This window comes from Alligator sinensis, unplaced genomic scaffold (assembly GCF_000455745.1).
Source record: "Alligator sinensis unplaced genomic scaffold, ASM45574v1 scaffold512_1, whole genome shotgun sequence".
NCBI lineage: Eukaryota > Metazoa > Chordata > Crocodylia > Alligatoridae > Alligator > Alligator sinensis.
The window spans coordinates 2,226,790-2,240,756 of NW_005842063.1; the positions used below are offsets into that span (position 1 = coordinate 2,226,790).

Below are 13,967 nucleotides of genomic sequence, written 5' to 3' on the forward strand. Positions count from 1 at the left end.
GGAAAGATAACATTTTACATTGCATGTCCTCTATCCAGGCACTCCCCTTCTCTTTTCCTGCCCCCCTTGCACCCAATGCCATGATCCTCTGGCTAGCACGGCAGGCTGCCTCAGTCAGTGGGCAGGGACCCCCTGGGCCATTTCTACCGACACTGCTGCTGTGGGGTTATGGGGTGTGGACTGCAGGACAACCCCACGCTCACCACGGGGCCCATCCATGGCCCCCGTCGCAGACACAGTGCCCCTATTATAGAAGGCAGAACTGGACCGCTCTGAGGCTGGGTGATTTGCCCAAGGTGACACAACATCTCTGTGGCAGAGTAGCATCTTGGGCCTGGCTCTCCCAGGTAACAAGCTAGTGCTCTAACTTCTTGACCATCCTTCCTCCCTGGCTCTGCTCCCATGTGCACTGATGGGGCTTTGGGATTGGGGTGCATGATTAGCTCAGGCACCCCGCCGATAACCTTGCAGGTCTCCCCAAAGGTTGCCCCGGCTGGACACAGCACCTGATGCTCCCCTTCCTCCTTATCCTATTTTCTTTATTCATTCCTTCCCATTCCCCTGCTCCTGGCCTTGCTCCAGCCCCGTGCGTCACTGCTTTCGCCTTGTTTACCTCCCAGGCGCTTTCTCCCTCCAGCTGACAGCACATCTTGCTCATTGCCCGGCTCTGTCTGGAGAGAGCCAGCAATCAGAGCAGGCTGAAGGTGGCCGTGAACATCAGATTGAATCCGTCAGGGGGAACAGCACGAGGGATGCCCAGATGTGGGCAGGGGCAGGGCTGGAAAGTCGAATCTCTGCCTTTAAGGTGATGCTTGTTCAGCAAAGCGATGCTGTCAGTGGATGGCTTACTACTGGGGTGCACCCAGTCTACGCTCTCCAAGCTGGACAGGGGGCTGTGGGTTATATCACTGCTGGGCTACGAGAGCTGTGGGTTTGATTCCCTGCTCTGCCCCTTGCCTAGGTGCAGCCTCTGAGAGGTGTTTACTGCTAGGTACCTCTCACTGCAGTCATCTCCCCGAGTCCTAAATCCTCTTGCCCACACAGAATATGAGTAATGCCTCTATTAGGTGGCTGGAGGGTACAATGCTTTCATGCTCACTCGACGTGGTGAAAGCGTCAGATGGCACCTACCCTGGGTGGGCTACCAAAGGTCTGACTAGGAGGGAGACAGCTTGTTATTAATAGGGCTCCTCTGACAAACAGGAAGAAACCCAGCTTTCTGTGGGTGTCTCCATCATGCACTACATTGCAGCATAGACCTAGGTAACTGGGGTACCGCTCGCCGACTAACGGCATCAGCATGCCGCTCCCGGGAGCTCAGCGCCAACACATTTAGCTTGCTTCTTGGCAGCCTAAATAAATTAGATCCCAGCGAGCTTTGTGCTGCTGTGGCCAGCGTGGTATAGACGCATGCAGAACGAAAGACCGTGAAAACAGCCGTCTGGCCTAGTGGATAGAGCACAGGCAGGGGGGGGGCACAGAATAACTCTTTTCCAATAGGTTGCGGCACCAGTTCCCAACCTCTTCTGGGTCCACAGTCTAGATCCAAACAAGTTACCATTTCCTTTGGAAGATGCAAGAGGCGTTCTCGTGGTGCTGGGGGAGAAGGGGCTGGTACGGGAGCGGGCGGCTAGCTGGGAGGATCCCAGGCTGGCACATGTACATGTTATGTGCCCTCCTGGCTGCTCCAGGCAGCGCGTGTGATCTTTGTCCTCGGCAGCTGGCTCTTTCGTTACCTTGCTGATGGCCTTCTCCGCGGCAGCAGGTGGCCCTTGCTGGCTGCCACGGGGGGCAGCGGGCGAGCTCTCTGGCTGGCTGGGTTTGCTGGCGACAGAATACTCCTTGTGAGCACTTGTGAAGAATTCTGCAAGGGAAGAAGACGAGAGAGGGAGAGGTGGGCTACCCTGGTGTCTGCTCTTTCCTTTCCGCTTCAAGGGGAGTTGTGGCATTGCACAGCCCCAAACCATTTTGACCAACATCGATTTCCAGTCGGCGCCGACGCTGCAGGGTGCTGCGAGCGAGACTGAGGTTTTATGCCCCGCGTCTCCGCTCTGCGCGATATGACAGGATCCCCGACCAGATGATCCTTCCTACGGTGTATCTGTCAACCTGCTTGCTGAGACCCTGCAGTGCCTTCCCCCTCGGATGGGAAGCACCGGCCCTTTCAGCACTATGGGACAGCAAATGAAATGAATGGCCAGTGTATACAGCTGAGGAACTGGGCAACACACCCAGCACCCCTCCATCAACTCCGACTTGCACAGCCAAGCAAAAGGACCTTCACCTAGGAGGAAAATTCCTCAGGTTTCCCGGAGATCCCCAACGGCCCTCAATCCCTCTCCCAGCGGCTGAGGAAGTAGCACATTTGGCCTGAGAAAGCAGCACATCCTAAATGCAGACTCTTCCTGGAAGAGCCCCAGACACCAGCTTCCTCGCTCCTATGCAGCGTTCAGTGCTCCCTGATTATGTGGCATCAGAGCCGTGAAAAGGAAACCCCCCTGTGCTGGGGTTCACCTCTTCCAGGTGATCTGCACCAGGAATCATAATTGAGCTTCGGGGTCTTTAAACCTGCAGTGGACACAGCCAGCCTGAAAGGGACTGGGGATATTGTCTTTGCTTTTTATTGTGCTTATTTTACACCTCAAAATCTGGTCTGGCCTACGCTTCTTTTTTCCAGGAGGATGGATGCTGTACTCTCCCTCTGCCTGAAGAAAGGGGTTTGTACCTAAAAAGCTGGAAAAAATTGTTCTTTGCAAACTATTTAGCTGGTCTAATAAAATCGACCCAGTCTGCCTGTGGGTGATCGAAGGCTGGGACAAGGCCATGACGTGAGCAAAAGAGGAGTGCTGAGTGGGGGGAGAGGGGATGTGATTTTTCTTTGGCCTGTGGAAATCGGTGCAGCTGGCTTTGCTGAACAGGTATTTGATTCCAATGCAAAAGAAACACTTGGGAACAAAAATATCTTTGCTAAAGATCCAACACCTCCCCCTGCCTCCCTCTTTGTTTCCCACTCACTTTCTTTCAAAGCCTGCCTTGTGCTCTCCAAAATCTCCCTACCTTTTAAAAACCCAGCGTGCAACCACTTTGCCTTGCAGGGCTGGTTATGTTGGCTTTAACTCTTCCCTCCCCACTCCCTCTGCTTCCATTTACTGAGCTGGAGCCACCGCTGAGAAGCCACAGGTGTTTCCACCTCTGAAGTCATGTTCTCATGCCCTGCTCGCCTGCTGGGCCCTGCTTTTAACTCTGTACCCTCTCCTGCCCTGCTTTCAAGCGTGGAAGCTTCCTCAGCATGAAGCCCTTTGTCCTGGCTCCCACCGTGCAGCTATTTGTTTGCCGGCCCTGGCTGATTAGCTTGGCTGGTTGACAGCGGGAAGTAACAGCACAGATGCAAGAAGCTGGCATTCAGGTGCATGCTGGCTCTGACACAAAATTTTCCATGAGGGTCCACACTGGTTGTGTCCGACAGCTCCAGATCGTGTCTCATCTTTTTAGTAGTCAGAGGGGCTCTGAGAGCCTGTCTACACTGCACTTCAGCTGCATTTGTGGGTTGGACCCATGCCCGGCCCGGTTGGGACACCACAGAGATGGCATTTGCCATCCTCCTGCTTTCACAGTCTTTTACACCTGTGCAAAGTGGGCAGGAACGGCCACACAGGCCACCCTGTTCAGGCATCATGAAGTCAGTTCAGTGAAACCAGATCCGGGCTCCTTCCACCGCCCACATCTGGGTGCACGCAGTAGCGGCCTTAGGGGAGGGCAACCCAGGAGACAGCCCAGGGCCCTGCACTTTAGGCGGCTCCAAAGTTTTGCAACAAATTTTGGGCGGGTGACATTTTTGCAAGGAAGTGCATTTTAACCCTCAACTACTTATCTAGTTCCCCCAAAGAATATTTAAAAGATCCATGATACGTAAGTCATCAAAATTAAGCCCAAATGACTCCCAACAACCCTAAGGCCACCACTGGTGCATGCAGTAGCACTAAGATCAGACTGGTTTTTAAACCAGGCTAGAAAATATCTTCGATGAAAAAGAGCTCTTGGGAATCAATCCAATCTCCCTCAAAGTGGCTTTGGAAATGATGACGCTGACTTAGAAACCACTGATGGGAAGCACAATATGGAGCGAGGGACTCATAGGAGACGTGTCCCTTTCCCAGCGGCTCTTCTTGGGGTGCTTGTACATGTGACAATCAGCCTGGCTCCTGGGGACGCAACCCAGACCCCCCCTGCTCACGGCTGTGCCCTTCCCTCCGTGCAAGGAGCTCCTCCCTGGAGAAAGCAAGCCTGCTCGAGCTCTCTCATCTCACAGCCTTCTCCACAGCAGCTAATCTCTCCCAGGCCAAGCGCCGGCTGCCTGGCGAGCTGCAGCCTCCCCGGAGCTAAAAGCCCTGCAGACAGTGATGTTATTAAGTGCAACCAAAGGTCCTTGCGGATGAGTCAGACACAGGTATAAACCGCTACCTCCTGCCCAGGCTCACACAGCTCCATCCAGGGATGGATGCCACGGGCTGACACTAATAGGCTTTGGAGAGTAAAATTCATCTTCTCTGCAGATATTTATAGGGAGCATGTGCAATGGGATCCGGTACAGACCTCGGGCATTTCAAAGCCTTTGTTTCTATACAAACAGTTTCTCCAAGCAGGTTTTGTCAGCACATAATGGTTTTGCCATTAACTCCCCTCTCTTTTTATATATATATATTCAAACTCTTTGAAGTTTGCCTGGCTCTAGTTTAAAGAGAAACTGGAACTTTCCAAACAGAGGGGAAGCACTTTAGAAATCCCGCTCCCCACCCCAGAGAGGTCCTGACTGTACCAGGTCTGGGCCGTCTGCGCCGCTGTGGGTGGACGTGTGTGAAATGACAAGCGTGTGCAAAGCCACCCACTGAGCGAGACTGCAAGGTTGGGGGGTCCCATGGAAACGTAAGCGGAAAATGGGGCTGGTGTCTTTCTGTAACACCAGCTTCGACTCAGGAAGGCTTGTATTTTCTTAAACTCTAAGTGGATTTCTTTTTAGCAGCGATAGTGCAGATTTCCTTGGAGAGCCAAAGAAATGGGGGAGATTGCATCGCAGTGAGCAAAACGCGCAAGAGCTGGCAAGGGAAAAGAAACCAAACCAAGCAAAATTAGGGAATGAGAAACGGATAACGTTCCTTGAAATTAGGCACAGATTTCTACCGCAAATACATGAGCGAGATGACAGCGTGCAGGAAGGGTACATTTCATATGCTTTTCCTCCCTGCCTTTTCTGTTTGCTTAAAACAATAGAGGCTGGTGCCTCACACATATTAACAAACTTCCTCCCCTACCACTGTTATGATCCTGCTCTCGCAGATGGGGAAACTGAGGCACAGATGGATTGGGTGGCATGCACAAGGCTACAGAGGCAGACCTTCAGCCCACATAATCCAAGCCCCTCACCATCCTTCTGGAGTGCTGCCAAGCTAAATTAGAAGCCGCTACTAAAGACAATTAGCAGCACTTAACCTTCTCCCCCTCCCTTGTTCATCAGCCCCAGAGCAGTCGCGGGCCGGGCAGCCTTTCTCAAGAAACATTCTGCTTTGAGTTCATTTTCCCTAGGCTTTGCTGCTCCACTTTTTTCCTTCTTTAAAGCCATGAGCCAGATCTTAAGCAGGTGCAAATCAATGCAGCCCCTTGGAAGTCAATGGGCTAGATCCTCAGCTGGCCTAAATCAGCATAATTGCATTGGAGTCCGTGTCACTGCTGATTGCAGTCAGAGGAGCTCAGCCAATAACCTGACCATGGGGAGATGAAACCTAGTGACATTCCTCATCCTTTCCCCCCACACAGTGAACAGGCTTTAGCTCAGACAGGATTTCACTGCACAAAGCCATGTTTCTGGCCCAGATCTTTGGCTGGTGGGTCCTGGGTCAGAAAGACAACTTCACACCAGCAAGCTGAAATTCATATTCCCATTCATAGGCAAACATTTCCCACCCCTGGGCTTCCTGGTGGGAACAGGATCGACTGGCCACGGCCAACATAACACCCCGCTGTTAGTGGGGGCACAGTTCTCGTTGCACGCACGCACCCTGGAGCAGGCTGTAGCCTAATGCTAACTGCTAAAGAAGAGGTTGTGTAAGGAGGAGCTGATCCCCCCATCCCAAGCTTTTCATTCATGCTTTGCCCAATTCAGACCTGAGACACAATCTCCCCCTACTCCTAAATCCTTGCTTTTTCTCCTATGATGAGGTTACCTAATCCCTTGCCCCCCATCCCTTGGTCTGCATTACTTAGCTGCGAGCTGTGCAGCTGTCTGATATCCCTGCCTGGGTCTCGGTGTAAGATCTGGGGGTTTCTGACCTGGGTCCATCAGGATTTAAAGCCCTACCTTATTCCTTAGTGTTCAAGCACCGTGCCAACAGCCAACAATGATTTGCCCCATAATTGCTTGGAAAGCAGAGGAAGAGCTCGCATAGACCTGGAACGTGGCCAGGGCACGTGCTCTTTGGTTCTTCCTGAGTTTGCTGTGATGATAGAGAGTATTTCAGCACAAAAGGAGCTGACTACAGCGACAGGTGAGGCATGCCTGGCTCCCGCTGTCACGTCTAAGGTCAAGGTGGTAGTGCTGCTCACGGCGGCATGGTGAGTGACAGCTGGCTGTCACAGTCCAGCCGTGCACTAAGGGACAGCGGGTGCTGGAGATGTGGACAACCTGCTTTCCCTTCTGCGTGTTGTGCGCTTGATAATCTGGTTCTGGGTGGGCTGGTGTCTCTAATGGGCTTCTTGGCCTCCAGTTTGAACTCAGGTTGACTCAGTCATGACCGACAACTTGGTACGACCTGAGAGCTGTTTGTTGGCAGCCGTGGAGTGAGTTTTTCCTCCTCTACCGATACCTACAGCCTGCACAACAGGCAGCCTCGAGGACCCAGTCATTAAATAGGGAGCTAGTCCCTGAGTTGTCCTCACACACCAAGGGTAGGAGCAGAAGGAGCTGGCATCACCGTGGGCCGGGGGAATTTCCTGGTCAGACAGGCCTGGTGATTGTCCTCGCTGTCCTTCTCCCCATCCCAGTTCCTTTCGCCTAGCAAAACCCCCAAACCTCCTTATTGGCTTCCCCCTGATCCTGGCTAAGATGCTTCCCCTGTAGTCCTTTAGCACTGGGGAGTTGCATAAAACAAAGTCTTCATTGCTAATTATTAGTAGCCCAAGGTGCTTCAGCCAAGCCCGTGGGTTAAATTCTACTGGGGTCACCCCCCATCAATCCTCTTGCTGCTTCAGCTGGACATAACACCCTTCTCCATTTCCCTCCCTGCCGGCTGCATGACGGTAATAGGCTCCCATGGACAATGCTGTGCTGGTCCCCAGTGGTGGCTGCATTTCATTGCTAAATGAAATGATTGCTACAAATCCCTTGCAAAACACCCTCTATAATAAATACAGCAGAGGGACTGGCCAGGTCTGTGGGACCAGACTCCCCGGTCGATCCACTTTAACCACCGAAGCTCAGCTTGCTGCTGGCTTTTTCACTGCATGAAACCCCCCTGGGGAGTGAGAGAGAGAGAGATTCAGGGCCCAATTCTGATTGACCATATGCCGGTGTCAGCCTCGTTGCTCCATGGACTTACACCGATGCAAATAACAGGGTTCATGACCCTGTCACTCGCTTCTTCCAGACTTCCCAACTGGCACCTAATGTCCCTTCTGGGGATAGGAGTGATGCCATCGGCCCTCGTGATTGTCCCCGGGGCCTGACAAGCTGTCATTTCTCCGGGGTTAGGAGCAGGGTGCCTGGCTGGGAGCATACAGCAAGGCAGGAGTTGCCTTAGCAGGGTCTGCAGCCTCCCCTGGAGTGAGATGCCGGAGGGCTGGTGTTTGGGAGGTGAGAAGTCAGCCAAGCCCAACCGAGCCCAGCCCCATGTCCCATCTCTGGAAGTGGCCAGCTCCGTGCCGGGAGGCAACATCGCCTGCCCCTCAGGGAAGTTTCTTCCTGACCTGTTAATGAGCAGCTGGAGCAAGGGGGCTCATGTCCCCTGGGCAGGACTCAATCCCCAGCGGCCGTCCCTGGGCTGAAGGCAGAGCGGCTCTTTGGAAAACCTCCCTGCCCTCTTTGCCCAGCCCAGCCTCGGGTGAGCCACTCCCAGGAGATAAGGCCACGCGATACCTGCCTTCCCCTGACAGCCAGAGTCTCTGTAATACTCCCTTTCCACCCTCTAGCCTTCCCCCTGCCCCATGGGGGCTGGCTAGAATAGCACAGGAGGGGCAGCCCCGCATCTGGGGGGCAGATCACCAGCTGGGCACATTTACTGCCCACCCCATTAATGCCCAGATGCCTGCCCGCCCTCCCACGCTGCACGGTGCTCACCTTTGGACATGCAGGACCCCATCACGGGGGGCTTCTTCTCTTCTTCCTGGAGGGATGGGGTCTCATCTCTCCTCCCCGGGGCTCATCTGTTCCCACGCCAGCTCTGCCGCCTGCCTGAAGTGCTGAGGAAGGAATCCAATCTCCCCCCCACAACCAGCTCTCCCTCTTAATTTTTGTCCTCTGCCCGCACGCACGTCCCCTTCCTTCTCCCCGCTACCCGCTCGCTCCCCGAAGTTTGCAGGCAACCGTGTAATTTTCCCCAGCGAGCAGCGCAGAGCGAGGAGGCAGATGGCATTGGGGGGGGGGGGGGGGGGTACCGCGCGGAGAAGAGCCAGACACGCGCACGGAGGGGAAGGGAAATTGTAATAAAGGCAGGTCTCTGCCAGTCAGGGCTCCTCGGGGATTCGCATGGCTGTAGCCACCTCCCCTCTCGCTCGCTGCTCTCTCGCACGGCTCACGGGATGCACAACGGGCCTTTTGTCTTCCCCGGCGCAGGGCTGGGAGGGGAGGCCACTTGTTGCGCGGGAAGAGAAAGTGGCAGGCCCAATCCGCTCCTTGCCGACACTGGTCTGGGCAGGGGCTGCCACCGAGCTGCCTTGGTTTTAAATAGGAGGAGGCCCACACGCTGCCTCCCACCCCAGAGCCAGCTGCCATCTCAGCCCCTGGGGTAAAGCAACACTGAGGACTGCACCCCCTACCTCGCACCCTGTGCTAAGATGGAAGCAATGGGAATCGGGGCAAAAAATAGCTTTGCTTTTCCATGGGCTGTTGTAAGCAGTATGGATGTGAAAGTCGGGGTGCTCAGCTCGAGGCGGAGGGCCCTGATTCTGCAACTGGCTCCTACCCCTGATCATCCCTGTGAGCTGGGGCTGGCCACGAGCAGGCAAACTGTAACGCTCACAAGCTACTCCAGCATTGCCCAGAGGCAGCATGTGGGAGATGACGGGCATCACAAATATAAGGTCTGCCTAGGGGCAAAGGACGGAGTTGTTTGCCTGTCTTGGGGTCTCTTTAGTGACCGGCCAAATCCATTCTGTCCAGAGAGACTGGGACAGGGCGCTCAGGTGCGGTTTTATGCATGGATCTGAGTGTCCATGCCCATGGTGTGCCCTCCCCTTAAGCAGAAGGCAGATTAAGGAGGATGGTGCCGCTCCAGTCATGCCTCGGTCAGTCAGTCTTCCTTTCTCTGATCCAACCCCAAAGGGCTCAGGCTGTAATCTCTTGATCGCCGGTGGTCCCAGAGCTCTTATGGATGGTCCACAGAGAATGGGCTGGGCACAGGGAGAAGCCTGCGTCCTCCATTTCCAGCTGTCGATTTGCAGTGAAAAGCTAAACTACACGCTGCATTTTTTTTCCTCTGAGCAGTCTCCATAGCGGCCCGAGGGATGGAGAGTGATGGTAAACAGGAGGTACGGGCCCCTGAGATGTGCTGCCTGCTATGGAAAAGACAGCGATCCCCTGAGCCGCTCTGTCAGGCTGGATCTGAATCTAACCTGGTTTATCAAGGGGCTGTGAGCTGGTGGGGACAGCGAGAGGTGGTTGGGGGTGAGGTGGGGCTATTCCCCGTCCTGCCACTAATTGGAGGCAAGTCATCTTCTCAGTGGGTGTCTCTGTCCCTTTTTGGGCTATATGCTTTGCAAGCTCGTTGGCGCACAAGTTGCACCTGCACAGCACCCAACACCACTGGCACCAGAGCAGCAGTGGTCGATTAGCTTTGTTAGGTTGCAAGCTCCTCGTTTGCACTGTACTTCGGGGAGGCGAGGCCTGTTGCTTTCTGTACAGTCTCTCTCCTCGGCTTATAAAATAATAGGGGTTGCTCTGCTTTTTCTGCTGCATCGGGCTTAAAATAGCAAGAAGTGACTCAGTGGCGTCTGCCGCTGGGCCTCGCTCGGGCTCCTCCGAGAGGGGCAGACGCGCTGCTCTGGCTAGAGGCCGCAGCGCCTGGGTCCGTCCTCTGTGACCCTCATCTCTGACAAGGCGCTGGAAGAAATATGCTTGGGTAGTTAAACCGGCCCCACGGGAGACATGCTGGGCCTGATGCTTCTCCCCTTCGCCAGCAGTATTTTATGCAGGTCCCTGGCAGCATCACCGCTGCAGGTAGCTTGCAGGAGACAAATCTCCCAAAACAATGAGACCTTCCTCATTTGGGGTTGAGTGAGCATTTGGGTAGTGGCAACACTTTCTGAGCACCTGCTTTTGCACACACAGCTAGGGGCACAAACAGGATGATCGCACCCACTCCTCAGCCATTCGGAAGGGGAAGAGATGTCAAGACGAGTGCTTGAGGGCTGCAGGTTTATTCCCTGGAGAAAACTGCTCTTCCCCAGGTGTGTTGAGGAATTAATAATAGCAGGTGAGTTGAACGCACTTATGCACCTGTGCACACACCAACTTACACAGCTGCACACGCACGCACATGCCTTGGCTCCTCCCAGAGCTGTCCAAAAAACCCCGGGGAAGCAGCTGCCCTTCAGCCCATGGTGCTGGGGTGGAGTTGGGGGTGCCTGGAGCGCACAGGCTCTGGCAAGCCCCAGCTGGTATTTGGCCCTTGGGGACCATCACCCCCTGCAGCAAACTAGAGCAGCCCCCAGGCTGCTGTGATGGGCTCAGGCAGGGGATCAAGGAGCTGTAGCCAGGTCCCTGATGGCTCCCAGGTGTGCCGCAGCTGTCAGTCTGCCCCAAACCAGCAGCGGCTGTGCCGGCTGGTGTCGCTCCCTGCACTCCCTTCTGCGCCTGTGGCTAGTGCCTTTACCTAACTCACGCCGGGGAAGTCATACGTTTCTGAGACTCGAGACCCAGCCAGGCTCAGTCCTGTCCTCATAGCTCTGAGCATGAGCTCAAGGCAGCCCTTGCCGGGCTGTTCCCAACAAAATCCTGCCTTCACCCTGACCAGAGGCAGGTGCTGGGTGGCCACGTGGCCATGACCCGCTCAGGACACTACTGCGACGTCCAAGACTTAGCGGCGGGGGAATTCTGTAAGCGACATTTCTGTGCAGATGGGGGGCAAGGGGATCCCAACAGCTCTCCTCCAAGGATCTGAATGCATTTCTGGATACATTAGGACCCCTCATCTCCACTGGACCCTAGGCAAGTATCATGGTGCACATGGGGAAACTGAGGCAGGGGTGTGATTTGCTCGCTGAGCTGGGCATAGAAATGAGGCATCCTCTAGCTGCGAGGTGACGCTGCCTCTCTGGTCTCTGGCACCGGATGACGAAAGAAAGACGTGTGGTTTTCCTGCCCTGTCACCTGCAGGCCTGTGCAGTCTTGTTCAGCTGATGCTCTGCCTGGGGGAGTATCCTCAAATGTCCGGCTGGTGCTCGGTTTCTCCGGCAGAGGGCCATCTTGCACCAGGGAAATGACCCTCATAAAAAGAACGATGCTGGAAAAGATCAATGACTCCTTCCTGCTCCTGGCTCTGGCTTTCGGGCGGTCCCTGTTCCAGCGTCCCATCACTGCGAGGTCACAGCTCAGGCTTGGGAGGGAAGCAATGTGTGCATAGCAGGGTTCGAAGCCCAAAGCAACCCCACGCCAAGAGCGCTGGGCAGGGTTGTCCCAGCCTTTCTCCCAGCAAAGCCACGCTCTGCCTCCGTCTTCGCACAACATCATCGCTGTCAATGGGCTCCCTCCACTCTGCCCCCAACCTCCAGCGCCTCTCCCTCCCTTGAAAGTGCTGCTCGTTTCAGGGCTCTGTGCTTGGGAAGATTTGGCAAAGCTAAGAGGAAGCAAAGTGAGGGACTTGGGGACAGGGCTGTGCAAATAAATAACATCTTGGTTCTCTGGCCAAACTGAACAGTTAATAAATAAAACCCATGCTTTTAGGCCAACCCCCAATCAAAAGGTTTCAGTTTTCTCACAAAACACTGGGGGTGGGAGGGTGGGGGAAATCATTCTGGGTCAAACTGGACCAAAACCAAAATATTTCAGTGTCTTCCTGCTTTATACCCTTTCCACTCTACCAGTCTGTGTGTCATCTGCAAATGTATCAGCAGTGATTTTCCCCCCCTTTTTTACTTCTAGCTCATGGAGGACAGCATGGGATAGTGTCCAGCTGAAATCTGATTTCGCCGTGCAGTGTTTATTTCCCAGCTGGTACCTGCCAGCGAGCCAGGTCTCCATCCACGTGGCGGGTCCGGCACCCTGCTCATTTCTAAGTAGCCTGTCACCTAGGGCAAGGCAAATGTTTTGCAAAAGTCTATGCCAAACAATCTCATCCAAAAACGAAGCCAGGTTTGTTGGACAAGCCACACGTCCCGTAAAGAAACACATGCACTGGCAAATTACAGCAACAGGTTGTTAAGAAATCATCATGACCATCATTAGTATGGCCCTGTGCTTGAATTCTTCATCAGCCATATCCCCTGTCAGCTCTCCTGTTACTTTGCCCGAGGCTGATATTTGACTGACCAGCCCAGACACAAGCCCTGCGGCTTGAAGCCTCGGAGACAGGCAGCCAGGAGGTCCAGTGCATCTTCTCCAAATAATACAAGTATTTTGGTCCAGGCCTCCTCTGAGAGTAAGACAAGATGTCATTAGCTGCTTTAGCCTGATGGGCCCAACCCGGGCAGCTGTATTATTGGGATGTCTCCCATTGCCTGGGCCATGGTCCACCCCAAGGAAGGTGAATGGTGTTGCCTGTGTGTGATCAAAGTGCAGCTGAGGATGGCGGGACTCGTGGGTCCTCCTCCTGGCCCTGCCGCTGCCTCGCTGTCTGACGCTGAGGAAGTCACTTGGCCACTCTCCTGTGGATTTGCACTGGGTTAGTTAAAGATGGGATTTCATAACCAGAGCAGCTTTGGATGTGGCCTCTTCTATGAAAGCCATGAAAAGAGCTGTCTCGTTAAAGCCACCCTGGGGTTCTCACCAGCTGGCATTTCCACAGCACCCATCAGCTCCTGATACTTCGCTGGAAGGGGCTGGAAAACGCACTTAACCAGTGCAATGGGCTCAGGGACACTTAATGCTTATGCCCTGGCTACTTGATTCAAGACAGAGTTACCTAAAGCTCCATAAAGAAACATATGCATTGGCAAATTATGGCAACGGATCATTAATAAATAATCGTGACCATCATTAGCATGGCTGTATGCTTTAACTCTTCATCAGCCATATCCCAGGTCAGCTTTCCTGGTACTTTGCCTGTTCTGCCCCCCTGCACTGCCTCTGCCCTGGTGCTGCCCGGGATGCTGCACTGCCTCTCGAGGGCCCTGGTGAGGACACTGGTTCTTTTAGGATAAGCTTAAAGTATCCCCAACATTGCCTTTTCAACGTGACCCAAACCTTCAGCCCACCTCGACTCACGGTCACAGAGTTTTTGCCTTGGTCCCAGACTGGTCGTTCCATCCCACAAACCAGAGCGGGGCCCAAAACCCAAACCTTCAGACTCCAAAACTTGGCAGCTGGGGCCTAGCTCTGCCTATCAGCAGGAGCATGGGGCGCGACTTTCCAGGGGAGCTGTGCACCCTTGTGACCCTGAACACCCATAGAAGTTAAGAGTCATGGAAAATGAAGGTGGGAAGGGAGCTCAGGGGGTCACATCTAGTCCAACCCACTGCTCCAAGCAGGACCAGCCCCAAATACATCATCCCAGCCAAAGAGTTGGGCACTTGACTCCCATCTCACCCGTTGCCTGGGGCTGAGG

The 13,967-nt window shown here is 54.3% G+C and overlaps 1 protein-coding gene across 1 annotated transcript in view; it reads right to left on the reverse strand.

The window, feature by feature from the left end:
* FAM131C (family with sequence similarity 131 member C) overlaps window positions 1–8,540 on the reverse strand; it is a 14,285-nt gene extending 5,745 nt beyond the window's left edge. Inside the window, exons 1-2 of the mRNA XM_006023250.2 lie at window positions 8,327–8,540; window positions 1,737–1,864 (exon numbers count right to left, since the gene is read on the reverse strand). Of these exons, the coding sequence (XP_006023312.1) occupies window positions 1,737–1,864; window positions 8,327–8,348 (150 nt within the window). The 5' untranslated portion in view covers window positions 8,349–8,540. The remainder of the gene's footprint in view (window positions 1–1,736; window positions 1,865–8,326) is intronic.
* Window positions 8,541–13,967: the final 5,427 nt, after the last annotated feature.